Source organism: Brachycentrus maculatus, unplaced genomic scaffold, assembly GCF_059751285.1.
Source record: "Brachycentrus maculatus isolate JH-2025_06_01 unplaced genomic scaffold, ASM5975128v1 h1tg000127l, whole genome shotgun sequence".
Classification (NCBI taxonomy): Eukaryota; Metazoa; Arthropoda; class Insecta; order Trichoptera; family Brachycentridae; genus Brachycentrus; species Brachycentrus maculatus.
In genome coordinates this window covers 16,308-29,699 of record NW_028280880.1, presented here as the reverse complement: position 1 = coordinate 29,699, position 13,392 = coordinate 16,308, and the positions used below count along the sequence as shown (strand labels likewise).

Here is a 13,392-nt window from a genome sequence, read left to right as displayed (position 1 = left end):
TATCTTTATGTGGCAAGAAACACAAAATGATAAGAATGCTGAGAATATCGCAGGGCGAAATACAAGAGAGGGTGGGTGAAGTGCATTACCTAAAACATGGTTTTATTTACTGTGCATATTTTTATTAAAAAAAGCGATGACTAGAAAAAGAAAACAAATTGGAAGAGTGTAAAAGTGAAAATTGACTCCATGAAACTAAAAATTTATTTATTTGAAAATGTGTTGCTGTTGAGCTACTTTACTTTAAGTGTACAATAATCTAACAATATAATACAAACTAAGATTCAAATAAACTTTTTTAATGTAAATTTGTCCGATTTCAGTATTTAAAAATAATAATAAATAAGTACAAACTTAACATTTACAATAAATGAAAAATAATAACCTATGTATCAGTAATCAATTTTTATTTATTTACCTCACGATTTGAGGCATAAAATATTTTTTATTGCCATTTAAAAATCAAGCTGATATTGTTCATAAAGTTTTTCTTAAAATCAAGGGGGATGAACTATGAAGTGATAATATAAGAACCATTACAATCAGCATAATAATGTCTTATAAAAATTGTGCAGTTGCAATATTTCGCTATTTCGAGTATACACAATGGCTTTTGGTTGGTAATAGTGCTCCAGTGTTCCAGTTACCGATTTGCATATTGAAGGGAATAAGAATGCTTTAAGCTTGTGCATTTAGCGTGGCTTGGATAAAAAAATATACTATAAAATGCAATATGAAATACAATACCTGAAGCATGGACCCTCCGGGTCGGTAATCCTTCGCTTCCCGTCGAATTAGAGCGTAATCTGACGTGCACTTTGTCAGTGTCTGTAAAAAATTTATTATACAAATCAGTAAATCGTGATGAATCAAAAAATCAACCTGCCAAATGAAGGAACTCTCATATACAGAAAAAATAAACATTTAATATAAACACTGCAAGATTAAGCAAAATTAAATGGCCTGGAGGCAATCAATGAAATTGTTAATGCATCATTCAAAATTGTTAACTCATCATTCGCCATCAACGAGAAATCACACATGGCAATCAGTTAATTTCATCAGTAAATTATCAACTTGTAGGAAAAGTAAAAAATTTACAGGCCGCCTTCAGTGTGCTTTAAATACTACTATTAAGTACTACTATGAACCGATAAAGCAAAGAAAAAGTGAAAATTAGTGAAAATTTAGATCTGAAAACAGTTTATTTGCTATTATATTAAAGATTAACAATATAACTGACACTTAAATATAATATAACTGCAATAAAAAATTAAAAAATTAAAACTTTTCATCACTTTTTCACAAAGGAGTCCGTAGACTTCTTTTGTTGGATGAATCAAAAATATTCATTTTAAAATTTTATAGATAGTAAATACAACCCGATTAACTAAGGTTTATAGGTAATGCATGAACATATCATTTTAGTTTCTAAGAAAATAACTATGTATGTACCTGGATTGAATTCTTGTGGCGGTGGACAAGTTAGATGTTTGCTACCTGTGATCATCAGACGGTTCCCAGATAGTTTCAAATCGCTAACATCCGCTTCTAAAAATGACAAAATAATATTAACACGAAATAATATTTTTTACAAAGTTTGTTACATAGATGACATTATTCTTCATTTGTTGATGCAGTAAATGTATTCTGATTTTAAATTGTAGATGTATGGAAACATAAGAAGATTGACATAAGGTACAATCATGAAACTCTCAATTTAAATACATATAACAATAAAACAACAATTTAATAGTTTTTTCCACATTTATTTGGTTGACAAGCGGTGGGGTTTCATTATTATCCAAATAATCGGACTGGTCTGATAAAAATCAGTATTAACAAAACCCGGTTGCTAATAAATAAAATGAAAGCGGAAAAGCTATTTAGTTATTCTCGTATAAAATGCAGTTCCACCAAGAAATGTGAGTAAAAAGTTAATTCTTAATTTAGTCTGATAATGTTTTGAATTTAAGAATTTTAGAATGATTACTACAAATTAAAACCAATGAATGGGACACATTTTGAGAAATGATTTCATTATTTCAAAAAATCATTCTCATTCTGTTTTCTTATTAAAATTTTCAGGAATTTTGTTAAGAACATAACTTTAAAGGTAAAAGTGGGAATGCAAAATCAGATAGAGAGCAAGAAATACCTTCAAGGGAGTGCTGAGCTTCCAGACTTTTGGCGTCTCGTTTACCTCCGCGGGACTCAAACTCTTTCCTCCTCAGAGCCACCGTGGGCTCAGGTTTCTTGGTGCTCAAGCGGGCTAACTCGCTCTTGTACAGGGCCGTTCTGTCTTCAGAGGGCTGAGACTCAAACTGTTTGGTTCTATTGGACACAATTTGCACTTCGGATGGTATATTATACCTGTAATAAAAAATGTCAAATTAAAATGCATTTCCTTGCTAAAGTAAGATGGATTATCATAATTTGTACAGATATTGATTTGCTATTATTATTATTTTTTATTTAACACAAGAAGGAGAAAGCTGTTTTAAAAAAAAATAATAATCATAAAAGCATTATGAAGACTAATGCATATACAATGATTCCAAGTTTAGCATATCGAAGTTCAATATTTCTTAGAGTCGGGTCTTTCAGAATGCGATGTACGAATATGAATGGAGTCAGAACAAGAGTGAAGAATACCAATAAGTAGGTCGATTGCCAAAGTTGATAGAATTTATATCATGAAGTGGTAGTAGAAACTTTAGTTTATGAGGGTAAAAAATAGTAACAGATATTCGAAATCGTATATAGTACGCACCTTTTGTCTTGCAGCATTGTGTCTAATGAATTAGGGGAGGCGGGAGATCCATTAGTCAATGTGCCATTGCTATCGTTGGATGTTGAATTTTCGTGGATTTTTGTAAGGGAACTAATATAAGCTTTATCTTGCTTTTGTTTACTATTGGAATTAGAATTAGAATCAGTTTTAGCACCAGAAAACATGTCACTAGAATCATTAGCACTCGTACGGTTTGTATTAACACTATCCACTAAACTGTTATTTGAGGAAATTAATGTATCGTCAATGTTTTCTTTACTTTTCAAAGGCGATTGTTCTACGGAAGCACTCGGTGGCCAGACAGGTTTGTGCAGTTTCTGCGGCCGAGCGTAGAACTCCTTCTGTTGGATGACATTCTGATCCTCGGGAACCGCCCACCCGGTGGGTTGGCTGGGCCTCCTCAAGAACTCTTCCTTCTGCTCCAGACTTTTCCGCATCCTCGAAAGGAATATGGAATCGTCCGTGTCGTGCCCGGTGAGAGTTGAAATAGATTCGTACGAACTTAAACTGTCTTTACTCTCAGCGGCCGACGAAGTGAGTGAGGCGTTGGATTCTCGTCTGTCGTCAAAATTAAATCTATTAGCGCATTGCGTCGGAACGTTTTCCGTATTGCAGGCAAATTGCGCTGTAATTTTGTCATTTGCGGGTTGAGAAAGAGACGCACGTTGGATATGGGAAGGAAGACCGCTCTTCAGGAATGGGATTTGATTCTTGTAAGAGTTTTGTAAGGATTCGCCGCTCGTGTAGACGGAACTGGAGTCTCTGGAAGAGTTGAAGGGGCTGGAGGGTGGTGAGGCGCAGTACAAGAAGGGCTCGCGCGCGCCCTCGCTGGCCCGGCGGGGGGCGCGCGCCTCTCGGCTCAAGGCCTCCATCGGTTTGTTACCGGGATAATTCCTCATATTACCGCCCTCAGTTCTGGAGTTTTCATTTCTTCCGTTGTTTCCTGTCACATTTGTCTTTCTTTCCTCTTCAACCGGAATATTCTTTCTCTGCTCCCCTTTCCTGTGGTCCGCTGTAAGCCTCTGCCGCAACTCGTGCGGGATGGCCTGCTGGTGCTGACTAGTTTTAATGTTATCGGGATTGATGGGTCGGTAGTGGAGCTGCGACGAGGGAGTGTAGAGAGGGTGCGAGGGAGCGGTGCCCCCGTCTCGCATCAGGGGCATGTCTCCGCCGCTGGTCCGCCTCTCTCGTGTCCGACTTCGCGGTCGTTGATTCGTTTCGGGGTTGTACGCCGCTTCACTGAAGTACTGTAATCAAAACAAAATTCAGAAATTAATTTTGGATACTAAAGTACACTTTACGAGGATAATATATAAATTAATGCTGTCTATAAATATTGTGGCCATTATCAGGGCGCTTCACACTAACAGCGAATGCTGCGTTAGAATAGATGATGTGTGCAGTGAACCATTTGAGGTCTCTACTGGGGTGAAGCAAGGCTGTGTACTAGCCCCATTTCTCTTCATCATCATGTTTGACTTCATCCTACGAATGTCAATTCCACCGGATCGAGGAATTGCAGTGAGTCCTGCTCAGAAATTATGCGATTTAGAATATGCGGACGATGCAGATCTAATAGATACATCGACCGGAGCCCTGCAAGATATAATTGACTCCCTCCAAATAAACTCCGCTCGGTTAGGCCTAAGAGTGAACGCCAAAAAGACCAATGTCATGTGCAACTCAGCCTGTCCGGACCGAGATCAACATCTTACTTGTGAGGGACGAGCGCTCGTTCGAGTCGACACCTTCAGATACCTTGGAACACTCATGGTGGAGGATGGTAGTGTCCAGAAGGAACTGAATGTACGGCTCGGAATGGCAGGAGCTATATTCAATAAAATGCGCAATGTCTGGGACTCACTGCTTTACTCGACAAAAACCAAGTGTCGTCTCTTTAACGCCTGCATCCTAACAGTGTTGCTGTACGGATGTGAGTCGTGGCACCTCACCAAAGCTCAAAGCAAGAAACTAGCAAGTTTTGAAAATAGAAGCCTGAGGCGAATACTGGGTATAAAGTGGTATGACTTCGTCAGGAATGACGATGTAAGGAGAAGAACTCAACAGCCCCTCATACTGGAAGTCCTGAAGAGAAGAAGGTGGACATGGTTGGGACATGTCCTTAGAATGCCACCTGAGGGCATCAACCCCTCATGTCTCTTCTTCCAACCCCGAGGATTCCGGCGCCCCGGAAGGCCGCTGACGACCATTCACCGACTATACTCAGCGGAACTTCGAGACGCCGGACTGACCTGGGAGGAAGCCAAGGAGATGGCGCGTGACAGAGTGACTTGGAGACGACTCGTGTTGGCCATATGCTCCACCTAGGGAGCGAACATGGACAAAGAAGAGAAGAAGAAGAAGATAAATATTGAAAATAAAAGATTTACAAACTGTTGTGAAAATGTAACTATCATAAAAGAATTCTTCATGAAGGTTTTGGTAATATTTTTTTTTTGTTTCCTGTTACATCGCATTTCAGTAAAAGGTTGGGGACCAAGTAAAACTTAAATAAAAAAGTGTATTTCATTTAATAACATCGCCAACTTATCTGTCGACTCAACATTAATATGTCAGATAATGGGAAACTAATGCCCCTATAACAGACTTTATATTTTTACGTTAGGTTAGGTTAGATAACCTGGTCAGATAATGGGAAACTAATGCCCCTATAACATATTTTCTATATTTATGTGAGGTTAGGTTAGTTATTGACAATAGAGTATGCCTACCCTCTGCAGCACGTCGGCCTCCTTGGGCACGACGTGCAGCGTGAGCACGGCGGGCGCGGCCTGGATGAGCTGCACCACGCGGGCGTAGGGCCAGCCGGCCACGGGCTGCGCACCCACGGCCAGCAGGCGGTCCCCGGGCCGGAGCCCCGCGCGCGCCCCCGCGCCTCCCGCGCGCACCGACCTCACGAAGATCGTGTCCATCGGCTCGCTGACTGCGCCCACCATCGCGTGACGGACATCACTGTACAGCTCCTGGGGACAGACATCACAATTATAGTAACCCTCGTATTGAACATGATGGCGATAATACTGATCATTTCGGATTTTTTTTATTATTTATTTTTCATTTATTTAAAAACATATTACATACATAAGTCATATAGGTACTTATACATATAATATTCCCGATGAGTAATTTCTATTTCTCATTTTGGGACATGGGATTAAGATTAACAAGACTGGAACACAAATAATAAAGTAACAAAAAATATTTTTTTAAATAACCAAAACTAATACTAATACATGGCAAAATATAAAAACAATAAATAGGTATAATATATAGGCACAAGAAGCATATTTAAAAGAAATAAATGAGAAAAACATAAGGTAAGAAGCATATTTAAAATAAACAAATGAGAAAATATAACAAATGAGAAAATATAAAAAACATAAGGTAAAAACAAAATAAGAAAATATGACTAATCACTACATATATCTTTCCATAAAGTACCTTCTCAGATAAAATTTTTTTGGATCCCCGAATGGGTTTTATTTTATATATGTCAGGCAGCTGGTTAATTGGATAGCAAAATAAATTCAAGAAAAAAATATTTGCAATTGGTTTGTGCAATACTTTCACATCTACCTTCCCTATCCTTACTATCCTACCTGCTGACAAGCCTCTAAAAGTAGAAGCTTTGCGGGTTATTCCTTTTTTTTTAAACTGTAATTTTCGTAAAAAGCTATAGTGAGCGCACCAAAAGAAGAGCATTAACAGAATTATCGTGGAATATTTTATAAAAATTTTCAATTAATCTTGATTTGAAAATTCAGCGGCAAAAACAGGCTCGTAATATTCCAAGATCAGTAAGGGTTTCACAGTTTTCGTAAGTATTGTATGTATGTAAACATTACATTGTACGTGGCGTAAATGACGCGCGACGGTGTGAGACGAATTTATTTCGTTATATGGTAAATCAAATTGGTAAATAAATAACAAGCTGGGAAAATCAGCAGGATGTTTACGATGCGCCCCTGTTATTTTGAATTAGCACCCGAAGCGTTATACTGATCACCTTGTCTTCGTGTAATTTACGATCAAAATGTCTACATCAGTGATAAATGCGCGGATTAATGACAAAGATAATAAAGAAGAAGTAGATCCGCAAAGTGTATATTCTTCAAACCCTCATCCGCACCCGATGGTGCATAGGGCACTGCATCATATAAATGCAGTGTTATCTTGATCGTTAACACATAGGAAAGGTGATCAGTATTTGAGTGAAAAATCACTTATATTCATTTGAACCCACCCTGGGAATCGAACCTGGGACCTCCAGTACGGTAGTCAATCGTCCTGACCATTACACGACGGAGGCGGACAAAATTACCGCCAATTACAATTAGACAACCATCACACACTGTTGAAATAGTTAATAATTTATTAATTAAATTTCAAGTCTTAAACATAGAAACCATTTTTAAGAAAACCGCAATTATTCAATTATCAAAGGGTGACAAATATTTGAATTAAAAAAATTATTATCTTCGAGATTCCAAAATGATTTTGTAACTCCAAAATATAATACCAAACAGTTTCAACAAAACTTCAATTATTTCGGAATTAAATACTTCAAAAAAACTCCATAAAGTAATAAAAAAAAATTGATGTTATCAACATTTTTCAGAAAAAAATTATGCCCATTCCTTGTTAATTTAAAAAAATGTATAAAAGATTATTATACCATTGATGAAATAAAACAATAAACCTTGAGTGAAAGTACCTCTCCAAGCACAAGAACTCAGTCTCTTTTTTGGAGAGGCACAGCGAAATTATAAGTTTGCCATATATATAAATGTATAGAAATTATATCAAATTGCATTAAAAAATAAGTAAAATAAAATAAAAAATATATAGACAAGACAAAACAAGCAGCAACCTACCGTATAAGTTTCAGGGGGGTACACGATGAGATGGCGGAGGGTGAAGCCGAAGCCATGTCCCTCGGAGCGGCGGAGCACTAGCTGGCGGAGCGCGGGGCTGGCCGTCAGGGGGGCCACCAGCGGCGCTGGCTGCGGGGGCGGCAGCGCGGGGGCCGCGTGCGGCGGGGGTGCGTGCGGTGGGGGCGCGTGCAGCGGGGGCGCGTGCGGCGCGGGCACAGGCCCCGGGGGCGGCGCGCCGCTGGACACTCCTAGCGCCGCCTGCTGAAACCGAGCGAAAACCCAATATAATTGCAGATCGAAAAATATTTCAAACCAAAATAAATATAATATATAATATAACATATAATAAACATTATAGCTATAATTATAGCTACCTAATATATAATATAACATATAAACCTTATAACATATCGTAGTCGTACAGGAGAAAGTGACCAAGTGCATTTTTTACAAAAACGTGATTATTGACTAATTGATATCTTACTAGCTTATATTGCCCTGAAAAAAATCCCAAAGCGATTTTAAACATGGAAGTACAATATATAGACATGTTAAAAATGACTAAACGCATTGATGTTTATTTTCTTGCCAAGCAAAAGTGACTTAAATGGCCCTCCTGAACATTTCACGTTTAGTTAGTTGGTCACTTTCTCCTGTACGACTACGATATAATTTTTTTTTTTTTTTTTTTGAATTACCTAACGTCCAAGTGACTCTGAAATCTAGCTACGGCTTATGCAACACCGTTTATCATGTCCCTACTCAGGCTTCAACTTTAAAAGTTTCATAGCCTATGCCTACTTGTGAGTGGATTTACTCTTTATGTTTAAAGTTACTATAATTTCATGTAATTCATGAGTGAAAATTCTAGGCAAAAACACTCGCTCTACGATATAATAAATAAATATAACATATAATAACTCGACATTTATATCGTGGTGTATCCCTAGTATCGTACAATTTGACTTTGACTTGAGGTATATTTCCCTTTGCCCCTTTTCCTCCCTCCCGTTCTTTTTCAGGTATTTTCTTAAATTTACAATCGTAGAATTTCGTAATTGGAATAGTACAAGTACATTGTGTAACTCATTTTATGTGAATGACTAGATTTATGTAACTATTCTGCAAAATTCCCGAAAAAAAAATTATATCACTACTTCCTAGAAACATGTACCTACTCCCTACCTACAGTGGCGTGCACAGATTTAATTTTTAATTTAATCAGGGTAGGCAGTAGGGTTGGGTAAGGATAAGGCATAGTAGACACTGGTCGTGTTTCTATATGGAGCGCGAGTAATCCAGGGTAGACACTACTTTTCTGCCTATATACAATGCACGCCTCTGCGGACCTCTAGGAGGTACCTAGTGATAATACATACGAATACAGAAAGAACTATATCTTGGTTTGCGAATTTTAAGTTTTACAAGCATATAAAAAATATATGCTTTTTGAACGGTGGACGATAATAAAACGGTACTTAGCAGTCATTTCGTATGGAATAAATGTAAGGTCTTGAAACGCGTGAAAACTGTAAGGGCATGTTGGAAGTCATTCATCCCTTTGCATTTCACATCCAGGTTTTTTGTCCAATACTAGGCTTAAAGTGGCAGAAGAAAAATGAAGTGGAATACACGAAGCCGCTATGCTGAACAATATCATCCGGATATTGATCTGTTCCATGTGTCTGAGGGAGTATTCCGAAACGGGATTCTTCTACAATTTTAAAAAGAGTCTTTTTACCTACTTTGTAATGTATGTTATTAATATATACGCCATGTAAGTTTGTTGTGTATATGTTAATTATTGAATAAATTTAATTAAAAGGATCCTTTTAAATTAATGTCATAAAAAAAACAATATTTTTTTTGTATACGGACGTGGTCTATTAAAATCAACTATAGAAGAATTAAATTTTACAAAATAAGTTGACGGAAATTTAAAAACAAAGCTATGAAAAAACTACATGGAGACAGGATCTGAACAATTCATTTTGTGATTGATTAAATCGAGCCGAAGTTATACCGAAGTCTAGATCCATGTATTAAAAAATCTAATGCGTACACATTTACATATTACATATTACATATTACATATTGGAAAAAAACTATTGAGCACATTAAAATTACTTCTAAAATACATTAAATTCTTAATAATTCCTTTTCAGTAAGTGAAGTTGGCATCTTAGCTCTCATAATCACGATCCGTGTTATGGTTTTCACTCGCAAATGTTTTGTCTAATAAAAACGTCATCGTTATTATGTTTATCTTCAGATTTAACAGACAGTGTGTAACCCAGAGATCTACTTATGCCTTTGAATGGTCACATTAAAAGAGTAATTTGCAAACCAAACAATGCTTCATTGTTAGAGAACACAACATGACCAAACATTACTTTGGCGAGTAGTGAAACGGAAAGCTATCAGAGATTAAATAAGTGTACTGCCAGATCAAACATACCTACACCAATTAACGTAATATACTTAACAATACACCTGATACTGAAAAGAATTCTTAAATAACGCAATCAACTCAATATACTTTATGAATTAATTTTTAAATCAAGCACAGATTTTTTGAGTCTACTAAGTTGTATTTTATTAAAAACACATAAAAATTAATACTGTGACAATTGTTTCGTCTAGTTATGGCATTTTCAAACGAATGTAAAGATTAAATGAACTGACGGTCCTTAAATAGCTATACAATTTTAGGTACATAAGTAATAGTTTTAAAAAGGGCAGTAATAATTTATGGGAGACAATTGTCACAATATTAATTTTTATGTGATTTTTAACAATAAAATAATATTGTGACAATTGTCTCCCGTAAATTATTACCACACATGTTTAAACCATTACTTAAGTACCTAGAATTGTATAGCTCTTTAAGGACCGTCAGTTCATTTAATTTTCACATTCGTTTGAAAATGCCATAACTAGGCGAAACAACTGTCACAATATTAATTTTTATGCGTTTTTAATAAAATACAACGTAGTAGACTCAAAAAATCTATGTTTGATTTAAAATTTATTCATAAATTAAAATGGAGTTCTACAAATTAAACGCCAAATCAATAAATAACTCAATATACTGTTTATCGTCACTGGTTTTGGAAAATTCGCGAGCTTAGTTATTAATTAGTTATAAATAATATATTATTTCGAGAAATAAAAATACTTTGTGTTCTGATCCACTCACATTTTTATTAACCAACTAGTTTCGGCAACAACCTGTTGCCCTCTTCAGGGTTTCATTTATTACATTTATTAGTAATAAATGAAACCCTGAAGAGGGCAACAGGTTGTTGCCGAAACTAGTTGGTTAATAAAAATGTGAGTGGATCAGAACACAAAGTATTTTTATTTCTCGAAATAATATATCAATATGATTCACAAAGTTAATGCTTTCAATATTCAAAACAGTTATAAATAACCCTCGGGAGTTTTTTACCCCGAAAAAATTGTTGACAAGTGTTGATACCTACAAATACGTACCTATGACTGAAAAATAGATATAGGTTAAAAAAATTACTGCCATTCTACTATATTTTTTTAAACACTAAATATTCTCAGTCATAAGCATTCCTGTATATTTTTTTCAATTTACCAACTTTTACCATGAAACTTGAATTTAAAAAATGACAATAGTGAATATGGAGCTTCGGCTTAAAATTCGAAAACCCTACATAATTTAAATTAGAAGGTCAGTGTAAATTTGTAAACGTCCAGCAACCATTGTGTTGGAACTGCACTCAAAAGAAGAAAAAGTGTGAATTGCACAAATAATTTATTTACCAGTATTAATTAAAATCGTACTAGCGCACTGTTTGTTCGCCGCGGCAATTTAATTTATTGCCTCGAGGATTCGCGGTCGGGATAAAGGTCGGCGGGATAAAATCTCGGATTGATTGAATCGGATGTACAGAGCCAGGCCTAGTATGGACGCGCGCGAGACTATCAGATGCGGGATCCTTAAAAGGAATGACCGAATAGCGACAATAGGCATCCAACATTTACGTTCGAACCCGAGTCCTTGGGATTATACGCCAGTTCTCTATAAAATACACTACACCCGTTCCATAAACTCCACAGGGGGTATCCGCGAATTCTTGTCTGAAGTGATTTTCCGCCACATTAAAATACAAGAGAGCGATTCAAAGAGCTTCTGAAAGTCGGACCTCATTACCGGAACGATTCGAAGAATTCGTATCCTTACCAAAATCGGAGTCTCGCTCTCGAACGACATAGCGACACGGACGGTCGCGACTCCGCTCGCGACATCCGACATGACGACTCCTCTCGATATCTCGACGTCTCAATCCCCGTGAGAACTTTCGGGGAGATCTTGCTCACGATGAAAGAAAGCACTCAGAAGGGCTGTCACTGACGCGGACGAGACGGCTCTTCCCCAATCTCGGCGTCATCGGTAACCAGCCGTCATGCAACGCAAAATGAAATGGGCGTAAATAATTACCACCTTCTCGGCCAAAGGGTTCCGTGCTACACTGCTTATAAGCTCGTTATTCGTACACTCAGTCGCACGATATTGGCAACATAAATGCTTATAAAACACAACGACGAATAATAAGTGCATCGTTTTTTTTTTACAAATAAATCGTTTTCTCGAAACAAAAATAAAGCAGTTTGTTTCTGAACTTCGACAATCGCGGATTTCAAATAAAGATTACGGAGAACATATACTGCATGTCGTGCAATGTCCTTTTAATAATGCAACAATGCACGAGATGAAAAAGAGAGAAAGAAAAAAAAATAACTCGGGACTAAAGTACGCGCATTCTTTATAAGCGATATGAAGGTCTTCCATTTCAATTAACAAGATCCAGCCGCAGAGAATGATCGAGTCGATCGTTCTTTTTAGGGAAATAAACATGCGAGTATTATATTCTCGGATGCTCGCCTACCGGTCACAGCTTATCGGATCATAGATATCAATTTATCGGTACACCGTATATTTGTAATTCAAAATAAGTCCGTTTCAATTAATTAACCGAACATACTCTGAAAAACATTAATCTAAGCGTAAATGGAAGGAAGGAGGCTACCTTGACACCGTGATCCTATTCTATGGAAACACAGTATCGAGTACTGAAGAACTACTTCGCGAGATCACCGTACATGGCAACCCCTTATGAATTATTTACCATGTGAAAAGATACAAATAATAAGCGGCGGTGACACTATTTGTAGGTATAATAGGGACTTGCATTCGGCGTACTTCGCCGACTGCACATCGCGCAGTGCACGGTGCACGGCCGCCAGCAGCGCCGTTCGTCCCGAGTAATGAATTCTTTGCAGATTTTTATGTATCGGAGTCAAGTGCATTAGTCGCCGATTGTACTTGTAGCGTATAATCCGAGTTTGATCTATCGTCCTGTCAGCGTCACATTGGGGTTGACAACTTAATTAGCGGCGCGAGAACTCGACGTGTGCCTCGTACTCGGTGCGTTCCCATATGTGTCCGCTATAAATACGAATAGCTACTTTCAGAAAACTACATTGTAATATTAAGCACCGCTTAATAAAACGTCAACATTATTTACTGCCGATTTATACGAAAGCAACAGTTTACCATTGAATGAATAAGTTCCATAAATGGCGGAGACAAACAACTATTTTATAAAATAAGCGCAAAACGTTATTTATAAACTAGTCGCAATAAATAGGTACTCGGGCTATAAACTT

The 13,392-nt window shown here is 37.1% G+C and overlaps 1 protein-coding gene across 1 annotated transcript in view; it reads right to left on the bottom strand.

The window, feature by feature from the left end:
* The window catches only part of LOC148309357 (uncharacterized), a gene marked incomplete at its 3' end in the record, with an annotated part of 40,546 nt that extends 27,514 nt beyond the window's left edge, over positions 1 to 13,032 (bottom strand). The window contains exons 1-8 of the mRNA XM_088260202.1: positions 12,926 to 13,032; positions 11,546 to 11,660; positions 7,690 to 7,950; positions 5,527 to 5,778; positions 2,774 to 4,041; positions 2,159 to 2,373; positions 1,456 to 1,551; positions 748 to 828 (exon numbers count right to left, since the gene is read on the bottom strand). Coding sequence (XP_088116328.1) covers positions 748 to 828; positions 1,456 to 1,551; positions 2,159 to 2,373; positions 2,774 to 4,041; positions 5,527 to 5,778; positions 7,690 to 7,950; positions 11,546 to 11,660; positions 12,926 to 13,032 — 2,395 coding nt within the window. The remainder of the gene's footprint in view (positions 1 to 747; positions 829 to 1,455; positions 1,552 to 2,158; positions 2,374 to 2,773; positions 4,042 to 5,526; positions 5,779 to 7,689; positions 7,951 to 11,545; positions 11,661 to 12,925) is intronic.
* Between the last annotated feature and the right edge of the window lie 360 nt (positions 13,033 to 13,392).